Source organism: Spermophilus citellus (genome assembly GCF_964194105.1).
Source record: "Spermophilus citellus genome assembly, chromosome: 11".
Taxonomy (NCBI): domain Eukaryota; kingdom Metazoa; phylum Chordata; class Mammalia; order Rodentia; family Sciuridae; genus Spermophilus; species Spermophilus citellus.
In genome coordinates this window covers 97405760-97422811 of record NC_138192.1, presented here as the reverse complement: position 1 = coordinate 97422811, position 17052 = coordinate 97405760, and the positions used below count along the sequence as shown (strand labels likewise).

Below are 17052 nucleotides of genomic sequence, written 5' to 3'. Positions count from 1 at the left end.
TAGGGCTCACAGTGTATCAGGCAGAGGCAAAGGAAGGCTAGATTTCAGTGCCACTTGCCCCAGGTAGATCCCCTGGTACAGAGCACAGGCTGCACAGCCTGCAGGGCTCCCATTTGCTGTGTATTTACAGGCAGAGTATAAACTTCTTGAGGACAGAGATCAGACTTCTCATTCTCATCTATCAGGAGACAGCTGAATGTTCAGCATATAGTATACACACAGTTAAGTGCTTATTCAGTAAGTGAAGGAATAAATAAATGTAATGCTAATTGAAAAATTAAATTTTATTCATCAAATCATTTTGCATGGGGATGACAAGCTTTCCCAGTATGGGATCTTCAAGGAGAAAAATAATGAGAGATTCTGAAATTTAAAGAACTTAGATTCTGCCTGACAACCTATTGGCTCCAAATTAGGGCACCCCAAAAGGCCAGAAAAGGAAGAGAAGGAGAAGAAAGACCAGGACCTTTGCAGATACTCAGAAGAAGCCCAGCTTTTCCTGCTGTAGTGTGTGACCATGACAAAAACTTCAGGCTCACCTGATCTCCTTAAGGAAGCCTGTGAACATACTTTCACATCAGTAAAATTTGGACTTGCCAGATCATTAAATTGGGAATATGCCTATTTTCAAAGAAATCTTGGCATTGGAAATTGATATATTTCAAGATTCCTTAGAATTCTCCAGAATGCTCTTAAGTATTTTTGGTTGATCAATTGCTTGATGAAGGAGTGCAAATAGGAGTAAGAAAAGTGAAATCTGAAGGGTTGCACAATACTGTCAATTAAGAAAATAAGGGAGTTAACACTTTCTAAGCTGTAATGCAGATAAAAAGAATTTATTTGATGCAAAGGCATTTTATTTCTAAGACTGTCTACTAGATAACATAAGGTACATGATTTTCTCTTTCTTTCCTCTGATTTTAAAATCTTAAACACAGAAATCAACTTCTGGAAGAATTAGTAATAAATAAATAAATACATTCACACAGAGGAAGCGGCACATTAATCAATTAGCTGACCTATGGAAATATAATTGTGATATTTTTGGCTTACTGGATTTGGATAACTGACTTTTCAATCTACAGGGGGAAAAATGGGGTATAAATATATGACCTCCCTGTTAACATTTGAAGGATTCAGAAAGGACTACGAGATCTATTAAGTCAGACCAGATATATGGAGGGTTTTTACATCTTGATATTTATGCCAGAAGATTTCCTGAAGATGTGTTTAGACCTGTTCTCCTTGAGTGGTCTTGGCTGGATAGATTTAAAAAACTAAATTCATTATAAACTTTAGTGTGACTGGCTTTGAAAGATTTGGAAAATGTTCTTTTACTGAGACTGAATAACTGGACAGGCTTTTGTTGCCAATATCAACACAGTCCAAGGGCCCTCCTGTTATTTTCTACTAGAGTTTTCTTAGGACATGGAATGGGGTGGGGGTGGAGGGTGTGAAAAGCCTCAGAGGATTTTGTTTTGTTTTGCCTTTTATTCCTTTCTTGGCTCATATAGCAAGTTGATGGTAAATATTAGGCAATTCATTTAACCACACTCTTCCTCAATTTCCTCATTAGCAATACTGTCTTGTTTATAAGCAGTTTTGAAATTTTTGCAAGCACACAAAATGTTGGTATGAATGTCCAATGTAGATATCTTGTTTCTAATTTACCTGATGTCTCTCCAATAGTGGGGACAACCTATATCAGACTTGCTTAAAATAACTTTTAGAATGCAGATCCCCAGGCCCACCCCAAATCTTCTGAAGTAGACTCTCACGGGGTATAACCAAAAGTCCCTGTTGTAAACAAAAGTCCCTGTTGTAAACAACTCATTGGCTGATTCCAATTCACTCCAAAGTAGCTCTGTTTTCTGGTGGGCCTGAGATTGAACTAGATAGTTTGATCACTTAAAAATCCCCTGGTATCTCCCAAGATTTTTCTGGACTGACCCAATCTTGACTACTTTCCTCAGAGCTGCTGCATATTAAGATTGAGCCACTCATTTAAAAAAATACCTGAAGCTTATTTTGTGAATCCCTCTCCATATGTAACCAGGTAGGATATTGAGGACTAGGAGCTCATAGTCAGGCCTGGGGTGAAATTATCACTCAAGCTTTCAAAAGTAAAAGAATAGAGCCAGTGTGCAGAAAATCACCTGCTTTCACTTTAATGTTGGACTTTCCCTAGAAGACCTAAAGTTGAGGTCTTATTCTTGATTTGGCCACTGATTCAGCTTTGACCTTGGGAAAACCATTTAGTCTTTCACACAGTTTCCCTCTCCACAGTATATGCTGTCTCCGTCCATCCTCATGAAGCCTTTTCCAGAGGAGCTGTTTAGTTTTTTCAGGAAGAAAGTTGTGTTGTGGTAACTATACGTTATGTGAGCAGATGTAATTTAAGAAGGAGTGATAACCTTAGATTATATAGCAATAATGGTGATTATATCTTATGACTAAAGAAGAGTGAAAAAGATTGATCAGTACTTCCCTTTGTATTGAGAATTGAAAAGAGTGCCCTAGCTCATGAATTTACTGGATAATGCACTATGGTACCTATAAAGAGATAACAGGAACTGCAAAGAAAATATGCAGAATTTCTGTTTCTTTGCTCAGACACCTAGAAGCATGTAAGGGCAGTTACTTACTACCAGCTTTGCCTCACCACCTGCCCTTTATAGACAATTCTACTGTTTCACATTATCATCGCAGTTGCCACCTTTCTTAGATGTTTCATGATCTTGAAACTTGTTACTTGTTTTCTATTGCTGCAAAACAAATTATATCAACTTAGTGGCTTAAAACAACACACATCTTTCTATGGGGCAAGAATCCAGGCACTGCTTAGCTGAGTTTTCTGTTCAGTGACACAAATGGCTGAAGTCAAGGTGTTAGCTGGGCTATGTTCTCATCTGAAGGCTCAACTATGGAAAGATCTACTTCTAAGCTCCCTTAGATTGTTGGCAGCATTCATTCCTTAAAGCTGTGAATTTCATGGCAACTCACTTCTTCAAATCCAGTAATAGAGTCTCTCTTTATTTTCTAGCATGTGTACAAATCAGAAACAAATCCTAAGGCTTTAGAAGATGAATGCATTTCACACCCACTAGGATGGCTATTATAAAAGTAAAATTTTTGTAAAAACCGAAATAAGTGTTGGCAAGGATGTAGAGTAATTGCAACCCATGTGCACTATTGGTGAGAATGTAAAATACTATGGTCATTAAGTAAAATAGTATGGTGATTCCTGAAAATATTAAAAATAGAATTACCATATGATCCAGTAATTTTAATTCTGCATATACACCCCCAAAACAAATTGAAAGCAGGAACTTAAACATATTTTTATATCCATGTTCATAGCAGCATTATTCACAATAGCCAAAAGGTAGAAGCAATTCATGTTCATCAATGGATTTATGGATAATGGTGTGTGTGTGTGTGTGTGTGTGTGTGTGTGTGTGTGTGTGTGTGTATGTATAATGAAATATTATTCAGCCTTAAAAAGGAAGGAAATTCTGACCCAAACTCTGAGATGAACCTTGAAAACATTATATTAAGTGAAATTAACCAGACACAATGGACAAATGTTTTAAGTACATAGAATAATACAAATCATAGAGACAAAAAGTAGAATGGTAAGTTCCACGGACCAGAGAAAGGGAGAAACAGGACTTATTGTTTAAAGGGTTTAGTGCTTCAGTTTTACAAGATGAAAAAGTTCTGTGATGCTTGATGATAGTGGTTGCCAAACAATGTAAATGCACTTAATGACACAAAACTGCATTTAAAAATGCTTGCAATTGTAAATTTTATGTTTTTTTTATATTTTGCTATAGTAAAAACATTAAAAAGAAAAGATGAAATGAACATAAAGATCACAAAACAGGCAGTTTAACAAGTAAGCAGACTTGGGGAAAGATACTCAATATTTTGATAACTAAAGAGATAAAAATGAAAAAATAACAATGATACACCATCTTTTAGCCTAATGGGATAATGAATGTGTACCTGTCACACATAGTCTGGCATATAATTCTGTTCCAAACATTTCACTTTTCTACTTCTTCTTCAGCTCCCTCTAGAACAGAGATTAAAGTCTTCACTTAATATTTTTATTCCAGTGTTTCACATGAGATAAGATTTTAAACTCCTGAGACTCTCTTTTAATATGTTCATTGAATTTTTAAAAATTAGGTTCTAATATAAGGATGTATAATAAGAATTACATTAATTGCAATTCTGAAATATTTATTGTATCCAAAAAGAAGGTGCTTGACTGCAACTATTAGATGATTTCCTCCAGTATATCTCAGAGTCTGTAGTGTCAGGAGCAATAAATTAGGTCAAATTATTTCAATGTTCTAAAATTGATATTCTTTAAAATATAACAGAGAGGGCCCCTTCACATTTCTATTTCTAGTAAGTTATGTGACCATACACCTGCTTTATTACCTCTTTATTGTCTCACGGTTTCTATGGGTCTTGTTATCTTTTGGCAATTTATTGGAGGCAGATTAAATCTTTTTGATAACAAAAAAATGTAACTAAAAATATGTGTTATTAACTAGTCAAGAACTATGAACCAGGCACCTTGTAAAGCATTTTTCTATTATTTGACTTCAATACATCCTTTAGAGAGAAGTTATATTATTCCCTTTTGACCAGTGAGACAATTGAGGCTCAGAATGCTAATAACTCACTGCAAACCACACTACTGTGTACAAAGTTTAAATTAAATCCAAGTCTCTCCAACTCCCAAAGTTCTGATCTTCCCACTGTGCTACCCCACATCTAAGAATATTAATTACATTTGTTTTATAAGTAAAAAGTTAGAAGTAAAAATTTAAGCATAGTACCTTTTAGAAATAGCCTGTTAAGAATCATAGATTCTAAAATTTTGTGTTGATTTAGGAGCATTTCTTAAGTCAAAATTGTTTTAGCTTCAGCTGAAAAGCTGTTGCACATTCAGAATCAAATGCTTCCTATTCCATGTCAAAAGTACAGATTTGCTTCCTGATAAGATGTACTATTTGGAGACTGTCTATTTTTTATTGTGATTCAGGTGCAAATAACAGGAAAACATTTTTTTTCCTATCTTGGCAAAGGGGAGTATTTCTAAAAAAGAATACTTAATGCAATGGTGATTTAAATGGCCATTTTTCTGCATTGTGAACCTGGGAGAAGACAGATTATGGTGCAAGATTCAAAGAAGTAACAATGGTCTACTGACTTTAATAGAAAACTCCAGCCAAGGACTTTCCCAAACTCTGAGTTGTGAGGATCTTCAGAGACATCTAGTTCTCTTCCCTGCCCAAGAAAGTGGGAAAAAAATGCCAAGTCTCAGATTCAGAGAAACATCCAGGCCAATGCCAGTGCTGAAAATGAATGACTTATATTCATGTCTTTGAAAAAGTCTAACACCAAAAGAGAACAACAAAAACCTAAACTAACCTTTGTAATTCTTACACACTCAACAAACAATAATAATATATATGTAATATAGCTTTTAAACGGTTGTGAAATTGAAAAAAATAATATACTACTTCCTTTAGGAAAACCAAATCTGATGTTTTTTTCTCTTTTGGCAGCGAGATTGAACCCAAGGGTACTTAACCACTGAACGACATTCCCATCCTCTTTATATTCTTTTTCATTTTGAGATAGGGTCTCACTAAGTTGCTTAGGGCCTCACTAAGTTGCTGAGGCTGGCTTTGAACTTGGGATTCTTAGGCTTCAGCTTTCCCAGCCACTTGGATTACAGATGTTTGGCATAATGCCCAGCTTAATTCTGACTTTTTAAAGTCAAACTATTTTCAAAGTTTTTCCCAAAAAAGTCTGAGAATTGCCAACAAACAAATCTGAATATGAAAAACATGCATGTGTACATGCACACACACTGATACACACCTTCATTTCCCTGGACTTGTTTTTAACCATGGACTGTTTCTTCTGTTTGCAGAGCTCATACTTGTTTTAACCGCCTGGATCTGCCCCCGTACCCATCCTTTTCCATGCTTTATGAGAAGCTCCTGACAGCAGTTGAAGAGACCAGTACCTTTGGACTTGAGTGATCTGGAAGCATCTCTTTATGGACAGGCAATTTCAGAAGCTGGCTTCCAGCATGACTGAGCATTGGAAGTCTCCAGCTCAGGCTTCCATTAGAGTAAAGCTGAGTGCTGTTAGTTTCCGGGAACATGTGCTCTCTCACGTTTGAGGACTGGTGATGAGTCCTCTTGGAAGGATTTGGGTGAGCTTGATGCCCAGGGAACAACCCAACAGTCTTTCAATCAACAGTTCTTGACTGCCAAACCTTTTCCATTTGTTATGTTCCAAGACAAAGATGAACCTGTACATGATCAGCTCCATGGCAATTTCTAGGGACTCAGGAGAATCTTGAAACTTACCCTTGAACGTGGTTCAAGCCAAACTGGCAGCACTTGGCCCAATCTCCAAATTAGTGCAAGTTAAATAATATAATAAACAAATATATTTCCTGAAAATACATTCATTTAAGCCCTAAGTTATAACAATATTCATTTCTTGCTTATGAGTGCCTGCATGGTGTGCACTATAGGTTTCAGCTTTCATGGGACACAAGTAAAAATGAAACCAAGTCAATAGGAGGTAACTTTAAAGATTCACAATAAGGTGGTTTGTGACAATGTATATGCAAGTGGTATGTGTGTAATTACGACTGAAGACAAACTGTTACTCAATGAATTACTAATGGACAGATTTTATGCTTTATAATGCATGAAAACAATTTAAAAATAACTAGCAATTAATCACAGCATATCAGGAAAAATGTACACAGTGAGTTCTGTTTCTTTTTTATAGGTTCATTATATTTATGTTCTTTAAGATGTATATAAGAACCTACCTATCATACTATATGTATCACCTTTCCATTTTCATGTTCCATGCTTACTCGGGCATCATGCTAGTATGTATCCTTTTAAGCACTCTCAAGGGAACAAAAGGGCCTTTTATTTTTATAAAGGTAAAAAAAAATCCCCAAAATAATTTGCACTGAATGTACCAAAGTTGAAGGGACATTACAATACGACTAACAGCAACTCCATCACTTGACAAGTATAATAGAAAGTAGCTTCTAAATCAAACTTCCTTCACAGTGCCATGTCAACCACTACAAGGACTGTGCATCTAAGTAATAATTTTTTAAGACTCACTATATGTGATAGTATGATATGCATTTATTTAAAATGCATTAGACTCTCTTCCATCCATCAAATACTTTCCAGGATGGCATTTAATACAGATATTTCGTATTTCTCCCACTGCTTGTTATTTGTACAGCATCATTAAACACTAAGCTCAGTTAGGGAGCCATCAGCAACATTGAAGACATCAGCTCTCTTTAGTAATAAGAATTTAATTTTTCCTCATCAGTGAAGATGCCACAAATTGAAACTCTCAGTACTATATTTCTAAGCTTGCATTTTCACGGATGCATAATTTTCTTATTAATATCAAGAAACAATTTTTCTATGATATCTCAAAAACTGCATGACATCACTAATCTTACTTCTGCTTAATTTTTTTAAAAAAGGGTATCCTTCATTTTGATTGCTTTTGGAATTATTCCAAACCATTGTTTGTTCCTTGATTTATGGCCATAACTAATCAGACGCACAATAGAGTAAGCTAAATTGAGGATGGTAACGGCATTGGATTAACATATAGTTTGCCAGCCTATGAGCTTACAGGCACTGTTGGAACATTTCTTTGAGATTCATATTTATAAGTAGCCATGGAATTCCTATTATGGGATGTTGGCGATCTTACATCTTATAGAGGTGATATGCCCAGTTTTCAAAGGTGTTTTGTAAGAACTGATTGCTCTCCTGCCATTTGAACTGAGCATTCTATTGAGACCTGCAAGAACAGTGCCACTCATGTTGCATTTCTGCTCTAAAGGCGGGTATTGCAGTGTGGGTAGTGTTCTAGGAAAAAGGTTACAGAAATCTGGAAATAACAAAGAAGATTTATATATGTACTATAATTGGGTGAGATTAAAAAGGAAGGAGAAAAAAATTTTAACTGGAAATATTAGTTTGTACTGATTGACCATGAATACAAGTATATATTTAATTTTGCAAACTGTTTTTACTCATTTGTATTTTTTCATTATAAGGAAAAGTATATAACACACTAACACACTCTTTTTAATCACATTTTTGATGTCTCAGAGCTGGCATTCACTAAGCAGCTGATAGAGAAGGTTATATTTTTTAAAATACATTCATAGACCATATGAATTTTCATTTTAGTTTGAAACACTGTTATCATATGCCATATTACTAGGTAAAAGAGTTTTGAAATAAAATGTATCTCTTTCTAACAAATATATTTCTTTGTTGAGGCATCCAACTTCTCAAATAACAGTTCTTTCCAATATATGCAGACATTTGTAATTAGCAGAATTGTCTAGTTGACACCATTCTCAGAATTGGAATTTATCAAAGATGTACTTAGCATATCAGAAAACCAGGACCGGGGATGTAGCTCAGTGGTAGAGTGCTTGCTTGGTATGTGTAAGCCCCTGAGCTTAATCCCAGTGTCACAAAACAAACAAAAATGCATATCAGAAAACCATGATAACCTATTTATTCTTCTTCATTAGTAAAACAAAAAAAAACAGCCAATAATAACTCTATAAGATATTAAAATATGCTCCACATAATGAATTAGCCTTTAGTATACTCTACAATTAGAAATATCCATAAACATTTTCTTCTGGACTGTGAGCCCAGATATCTTGGCTTTTGGGTCTAGTTTTCTTTAAGAAATTCACAAGTGATGCTTGTTATACTCTAAGAGACAGTTATGATACATCATATAAATAGGCAGAACATCTTTTAGGTAGGAGAACAGGCACACTCTTGCCTTTCTCTCTGTGTCAGTGCCTGTGTTTGATGATGGAGATACAAAATTCTAAATCTGCCCTTCAAAAGCTCACAGTCTAGCAGAGGAGATGCCATGGTTCCCAAAAATATGTTCAATAAAAATTGTTAGGTTCTACAATCAAGCAATGAAGAGAGAACAGCTTATTCATCCAGGAAGATTCCATCACAGCTTCATATATGGGAGACTCAAATAAATCACAAAATACTGTTTCTGCTGATAACTAAGGACAAAAAATACTGTGTCAATATTAGTGAAGTATTGAGGCCCAGAATGCATTTGCACAATGAGGATTTAAAGTGTATAATAAAGTGTGTAGGTGGGGAGCAGAACTGTGAAGGAGCAACTCCAGGATCTTCTAATTATCAAAGAAATGCCAGAATCAAGTCTGATAATTTCCCTTCATCTGTACTACAACATACCTTTGGTTTTCAGTGTAAGGAATTCCAATCCCTGAACCCAAACTACTTTTGGGATCAAAACATTTTTCTTGTGCACAAGATGAATGGATTGGGGTCAAAGAAGTACAGTCACAATTTTTTAGCATATGTTGTATATATACTTTAGTAGAAATTCTGTAATCTGGAAAAAACAATTAAACTAGAAATGAAATAAATCTTGCAAATTTAGGATATAGCTGCAAGAGACATTCTGTTCATTTAAATTCAAGTCTCAAGGAAGTAAGATGGCTAAAATCTAGCCATCACCAGCACAACAATCAAAAATGGTAAAAAATGCATTCAAATGATGATAAAGATAATGCTTTAGGGTTTCAAAGTGCCTTTAGGCACATGTCTCTTGATTCTCAGGCACTTTATTGGATAGAAGTATCAAGTCCTACCTGGGTTGAGGTTGATTTTCATGGGTGACTTTTGAGATCAGTTCAGTACTTTATAGTCACAATTCTGTGTTTCATCTCAAGTGATGTAGAGACTAATGATTGTATTGGACATTCCACTTTCAGCCAGTTTTGTAAGATGCTTCATCCACCCAAACTCTCACTTTCTTAAACACACCTTAAAATGTGATACCTTCTGGAAAGTCCATGAAGAAATTAATATATTAATGGACAAAACTCCTCATAAATGCAATGTTTATTTTTCACTTCTTGTCATGAGAAATTTAAAACAGGCAAAATTTGATTGCTTTTGGTGTATTTCTACACTATAGTGATTTCATTTTATCAACCATCATTTGAAAGAAAGATCATGGGAAAAGGACTAATCAGAGTCCCTTAGTTTTAAATTTTTAATAAGAATGGATTGAGAAAGCCCTGGTAGCTGAATTGCAGTGGTGATGGAAGAAGGGCCCACTCTCATCTCTCTTTTTCCCCCCATCTTCCTCATATTTGTCCAATAATCTTGTTTATGCTTTTGCACAAATTTTATGAGTCAGCCACTTCTAAGACAAACATCTTATAATGAAGAATCTAGAAGTCTGTCCAATTTAATTTTATTCAGGAAACTTCAGAGGCAGGGGAAATGATGCCATACCATCATTAAAAGGCATCAGGAACCCTGCATAATTTTTTTAAAGCCCATGCATATGAAGAATGTGACCTAATCCCTAGGCTGAGTCTGAGTTTCAGGCTCTCTTCTTTCATCTGCTTTCAAATTTATTTGATGAGTGACAACACTCTAGATCTTAGCCATCTTACTTCCATGAGACTTGAGTTTAAATTAATGAGAAAGTCACTTGTTACTGTATTCTAACTTGGCAAAACTTATTTCCTTTCTAGTTCAGTTGTGTTTTCCAGATAAAGTTGTCTAGCATGGAAGCAAAGGAATGCCAGTGACATTGAAGCTTTCTGAATTGTGGCCTAAGGCCAACTGCTGCCCACTAAAAGGGAGATAAAAATAAAAGTGGAAAAGAGAAGCCCAGCAGTTTGCCAACCTCAAGAATGTAAGGCTAATTGTTGACCAACTCTTAAGATTCAGGGCTGTTAACTGCATTCCAAGGGAGGCATAAAGGACAGAATGAATTCGTGAGCTGCCCATTATAGTAGCTGAGAAAACTAACAAGAGTGGAAAAATCATCTTAGAGCATGCTGGTGGGGGCAGGATCATACTACAGTTAGGTTTCTTTGAGAAGGAGAATGGTTTCCTGCCCAATTAAGGCACTGCTTAGGAATCTACCTGGTAGGAAATAACCTCATTTTATAACTTCAATAAGTTAACATTTTCTGTATTGAAAAAAGGAATTTAGCCCCAAAACATTAATCATAACTTAATCAGGAGATTCAACTATTTTGCATTCAATTATGTTGTAGATTTTTTAAATTTAGGAGTATTGTTACTACTATCAAACACTAAATGAAATAAAAGAAAGATGCTTTTATTTCATTATGGTTAATTTATGGGATTTTTTTTCAGACATTCTTTGACATCAGAATAGGTTTGAGAACATTTTCATGGTACCCAGTGACAACTTAAATGTTCCCTGTTAATCTATCTAGAAAGCAAAATCATAAGTGAGGTTACTGAGTTGCAAATAAAGACCTAATCAGTGTTTCTAATTCAATAAGTTAATAAGACTAGACATACATTTGCTTAGGTTTTTATCTGCAAGGTACTTTATTTGGCTTTCATGATTCAATAGCCCAGCAGAATAGGATGGTCGCAGTTATATGGTTTCTTTGGAAAACAGGAGAATCACACTTGTGTTTGTGATTTTTATGTCTAGTAGCCTTGGGCAGGTGATATATTTCTATCCAACTTTCTTTTGAGATATTACACCCTGAGGAGTGTTGTTAGGCATGTTGTATGATTCAAACTGAATCAGCTATTACTGATGCAGGTAAGGAACCATCAGTAAACTTCTGGTTACTATCACCTTCTGTAAAAAAGGATGGATGATGTTCAAGAAATACCTTGGAAGGATTAACCAGGAAACACACAGGACTGAATGTTCTTTTAGGACCTTGATGCTCTAAAAGATGTAATTACAACCTATTTTTCTTTATACGATATTATAAGTAAAATTTGGGGCTGTTTAAATGTTGGAATGTGCATAAGATTACATGTTTTTATAATAGGGATGCAGGCATTCCAAAATAAATGAATAAAATACATGCATCTCTCTTGCCTCTTACTGAAAGTATTAATCTAATTTTATAATAATGCTTACTTTTTAATATTAAGGCTCTGTAAAAAAACAAAAATATTTATTTCTAAAATTTCAGTAGAGCACAGGTGGTGTATTTTTTTAAGCCTTTTCATTTCCTTCACTAATCCCACCCATTATGTCCATTACACCATGCAACACAGTTCATAGCAATGTTTTAATTTTTGTTGAGTTGATTTAAGCTTCATATTTATTCAATGTGACTTTTAATAGAGAATAATAATGGGAGATATTTGCTATTAAAATTAAGATTATACAGCTCTCATTTCATCTTACATTTAAATTTCTTTCCTTTTTTTCAAAGCAAATAATACAGATTATTGACATCCTAGAAATGGTATGTGGGTGATATTATATGGAGCCTAAGACTCCAAATCCTGGACTAGTTGCTCATTTTCTGGGAAGTCTGTATTCTTATCCTCACCAGGACCCCTGACTCTTGTGTTGTATTTTTTATGATTATGAAATGCTTTAAGGTAAAGATATTTTAATGTGTACAATTTGTTTTATTTTCATACTGATCTCTATTTTTGTTTAAAACCATGTTACATCATGAAATCACTTAATCCAAAATAAATCTTCTTTTAAAAAATAGGTTATGACTTTTCTGTCATACTTTTGGGGAAGAAAAACTCAGGAGGGAGGAGAACAAAAGTAGGGAGAAAGGTCTCATGGTTTAATCTGAGGGTCACATATTCACAAGCCTATGGGTAGGTAACCAGGTAGGTATTTAATGAGTGGAATTGGCTGGGTATAAGCAACAGATTAATGGGGCTTACCTCAAGGGGAATTGAAATATTTCTCTCTAACATATCTTAGTCACATGCAATTCAGGTGGTATTGAAAGGTGTTCTGCTTTATCAAGAGAAACCTAGAATATAATTTTTATATGATATTTCCAGTATTTTTAAAATATTGGGTGGATCAAACCAACCATGTCTCCTGGTTGAGTTTCCTTGCAGGTGACGCATTTGGAACCCTTGATTTAATAACACTGTCTTTTATACTTGATTATTGATAGTGTAAATAAATTGACCAAATAAGTAAAGTGTGACTAAGATGTGGCAGTTAACAGGAAAATATGGGGAAAGAAAAAGGTGAATAAATACTAAAAGGGCAGTCAATCACTAAAAAATATATTCGAAAATGGTCTATTTCTTTCTGAAAACCAACTCATGATAATTCATATGATTTAAGAGGATCACTGTTAAGATTTTATGGAACAGATATACCATTAAACTCTTCATTTGACATTATATATTAGAAATCAACTTCATGGTGCATGAGAGCAGTTAAAGCGAAAGATCCAGTTTCTATAACTGACTAAAATTTGACATTAACATTGAAGCAAGATATTGCATTCATGACACTGACTTTCTGAGTTTTGTGTCATAATATTCCCCTCATGCTCTTTGACCTTAGAGTGCTTTTATTATGGCCAATTTATCTGCTTTATTATTTTCTTTTAATGTAAAACCCACTTAATTAGTGAATATGCAATAATGCCTAATTCCCATCATCCCAGGAAGTCTTGCATGCCAAATTGTTTTATCCTTAAATTCTTCATCATGGAATAAAGATTTCCTCTTCATGCTTTCCTCTTTGTCAAGAAAATAACTATTAGAATCATAAGAATAAATTGAAATAAGAGCATCTGATAAAGATTTAATGTTTGATACACACATGCTTCGTATATTTTCTTAGTCTGGTTATTTAAAAATCCTTGATTTGGTGGAACTTCCTGAGATGTTTAGTCATTAGTTTTTCATATAGTAAGAAAAATAAAAAGTAAGTTTCAAAAAAATCATCAGAAAAATGTATATTTCTTTCACAGATCTTAGTCACATTACTAACATTTACTATAATGTTATAAACTACACACCTCTGGTTACACAAAATACTTGAGTTGTATAATAATTCATATCTAGCTTGGTAGTCAGGTGACATTGGATAATGGACTCCAAGTCCAAATTCTTGAACTCTGTCATGACATTGTCCACATATTTCTCTACCTGCCCCACCCTCTACACCAAATTAAATTCCTAGCCTCAAAGCCAAGTTAAGACCTGCTTTTTATTGCTATGATGCTTTTGTCCCCAGTGTCTGATACAATCTTTTGGAATGGATTAAACCATATAAAGGACATCTTTTGCAGTATGTAGAATCAAGTCTAAAAAAACCAAATGCTTTAAAACAGAATGTGTGTCCCAAAAATTCATATGCTGAAACCTAATTTCCAAACGTGATAGTGTTTAGAGGTGATTAGATCATGAAGATGGAATCCACATAAATGGGGTTAGTCTACTTTTAAAAAGAGAACCCAGGGAGCTTCTTTACCCCTTGTGTCATGTGAGGGCACAGTAAAAAAATGGCCATCTATGAACAAGGAAGCCAGCCCTCACTGAATCTGCCAAGCCTTGATCTTTGGCTTTCCAGCCTACAGAACTATGAGAAATAACTTTCTCTCATTTATAGGTTGCTCTGTTTCTGATATTCAGATGGACTGAGACACCAGAGGCCAAGAGGTTTCCTATGTCTGTTTCTTCCTAAGCTCACACTCACAGTTTTACCCTCTAAGTCTTACTTCAAAGGAAATTCAAGTTACAGGAAGAGAAAAGCAGCCATTAACGAGAAAAATATATTTTTTTCCTAATACATAAGCAAGAGTTGATTCAGATTGTTCACTGCAGGTCTTCATAGGGTAGACCTGAATGAATAAAGTACAGGTCCTTCTGATGGGTCCAGAAAATAGAGAGCCCAAAACTAAGATGGTCAAACCTAATTATGCCTGGGAAGTGCTTCCTATCTTCCAGTCTGATGGCCTAAAATCCAAGAAAAATCTCAAGTGACAAAATCTCAAAAAGAGAACATATATGGGTATAGTTTTCTGAAACTGGCTAATCCAGAACTTTATTCCATCTTTGGGATGGAGTGAGAAGTAATGGCGAGTAGCTGAGCTTTTCCCTTAAGAGCCAGCTCCTGATTCAACGGCTTCTCAGAACAGAACCAAACAAACAGACAAAAAAAAAAAAAAAAAAATTAAGCCATTTTAAACTGTTGGTTAAGGAACTACCCATTAGTGCTAATTTACTATTACTGCAGTTTTAATTAGCAAACCATACCATCATTTCACATTATATTACCAGTGATGATAGAGGACCCTTCACCTTCAGATATTGAGCTTTAGCCTGAAATAAGCTCTTCCTATACAACATTACTTGTGTGTTTCATTTATTTTTAAGTAAATTCTTCACATATCAAACGTGGTTTCACTTTGAAAATAAGATCTTTTCCTGTTGAGTTGTAATGAAAACTGATTCTTTCTGTAAACCACCCTGCCCTAACCAGAATTAAAGACATTTGATGATCCAGCAAGACACCACTTTGATTTTACCTGTTTCTTGGGGTGTACACACAAAAAGCAAGATCCATAAAATCAGAGTCTTTTCCTCACACAATACTACTGATGATTTGGAGCTAAAATGTTTGGGTTTGTTTTCTCTCATCTGCAATTAGCCTGTCTGTCATATCACTCATAACAATGTTTAAGAAGGAATGAAGATAACAGGCTGTCTGAATCTCTGGACCAAGCAGGAACACCAACAGGTTGTGGCTGCTGTGCGTGTGTGCATATCTTTTCTAACCTGCCACACAATTTAGGTGTGGTGGTGGTTGTCCGAGAACCCATTAGTAAATATTTCCCAGTTGACTTTGACGTGGACTTAGCTAAGGCCCTTAATTAACACATGACATCAGATTTCAAAAATTAGCCCTACTCCTTGGAGAAATGGCTGATTCTAGAAAGAAAAAAAAGAAAAAAAAATAGCAGATGAACCTGGAGCATCTTGTAATGCTGCAAAGTAAGGAAGTGATAAGAAACAAAAAACACCATAGAAGTCTGACAAAGGGGTGTGGAAGCTTACTAAAAGAGCTCCAGGGGCCAAAGCTGGAACAATTTGAGCGACAAAATAGAGTAGTAGCAGATTATTACAGAAACTATAAAATAAATACCTATTAGTCCATGGGAATGAATAAGTAATTAAATAATTAAAGAGAGAAATCTCCTGTACAGAAAAATTCCAAATAATTTATGTAGATAATTGCTGTTGAGCTTTCTAAATGGGAGCAAAGGGAGAAAAGGAACTTCACTGACAGGTAATCAAGGTAATCAATAAATTCTATGGATAGTGTGTACTATTGACGATTTGATAAAAATGCCACTTTAACACCTCTAAACCCCAAATCCCAGTCTAACCATAAGAAAAACATTAAATTTAAATAGTGATGTATTCTTCAAAATGCTTAATCTATTAATTATCAAAATTGTCAAGATTATCAGAGCTAAGTCTGAAAAGGTTCTCAAACAAGAGAAGCCTAATGAGATATATCTATAACATCATCATCATCATAATAATGTGTCAAGATCAATTTATTAATTATAACTAATGTACCATACTGAATTAAGATGTAAGTAGGGGAAAGTAGGTGCAAGGTAGATGAAACTATATACTATTGTCAAATTTTCTATAAATGTAAAACTACTTTTAACAATAAAGTATACTAAAAATAAATGGATGGGTTTAAGGATAAAAATTAGCACTAAATTAGAGCATGTAACAAGGCCCCTAAATCAATTCATTGGTAATTATTCACAGAGTAGCCAGAGGCTAGTCTTCAACTATAATCAAATAGCAACTATAAAAATTAGTTATAATTTGCCAAGCATGTGCAATTCCTTGGGGTCAATCCCTAGCACTGAAAAAAAATTGAGTATAAACAACTGCACAGACACTGAACAATGGGAAGAATGTTTGCTTTATAGGAAAGCAATGATTCCATTCTAAGTGATATACTGTGTTCCAGATAAATAAGTTTTATATTGTGTATTAAAAGCAAATAGAAGTTGTTTTTTTTAAAAAAAGAAAAGAAAATAGAATTAGAGATTATCAAAAACTACCACAGTGACAGGGTCCACCTAAAGCAATTAGGAAAGGTCAGAGACTT

General features: G+C 34.7%; 1 protein-coding gene across 4 annotated transcripts in view; it reads left to right on the top strand.

Annotated features, from left to right (window-relative positions):
• HECW2 (HECT, C2 and WW domain containing E3 ubiquitin protein ligase 2) overlaps positions 1-11433 on the top strand; it is a 360484-nt gene extending 349051 nt beyond the window's left edge. For all 4 annotated transcript variants that reach the window (XM_081260931.1, XM_081260932.1, XM_081260930.1 and 1 more), the window contains one exon: positions 5960-11433. In XM_081260931.1, coding sequence (XP_081117057.1) covers positions 5960-6071 — 112 coding nt within the window. In that variant the 3' untranslated portion in view covers positions 6072-11433. The remainder of the gene's footprint in view (positions 1-5959) is intronic.
• The last annotated feature ends 5619 nt before the right edge of the window (positions 11434-17052 follow it).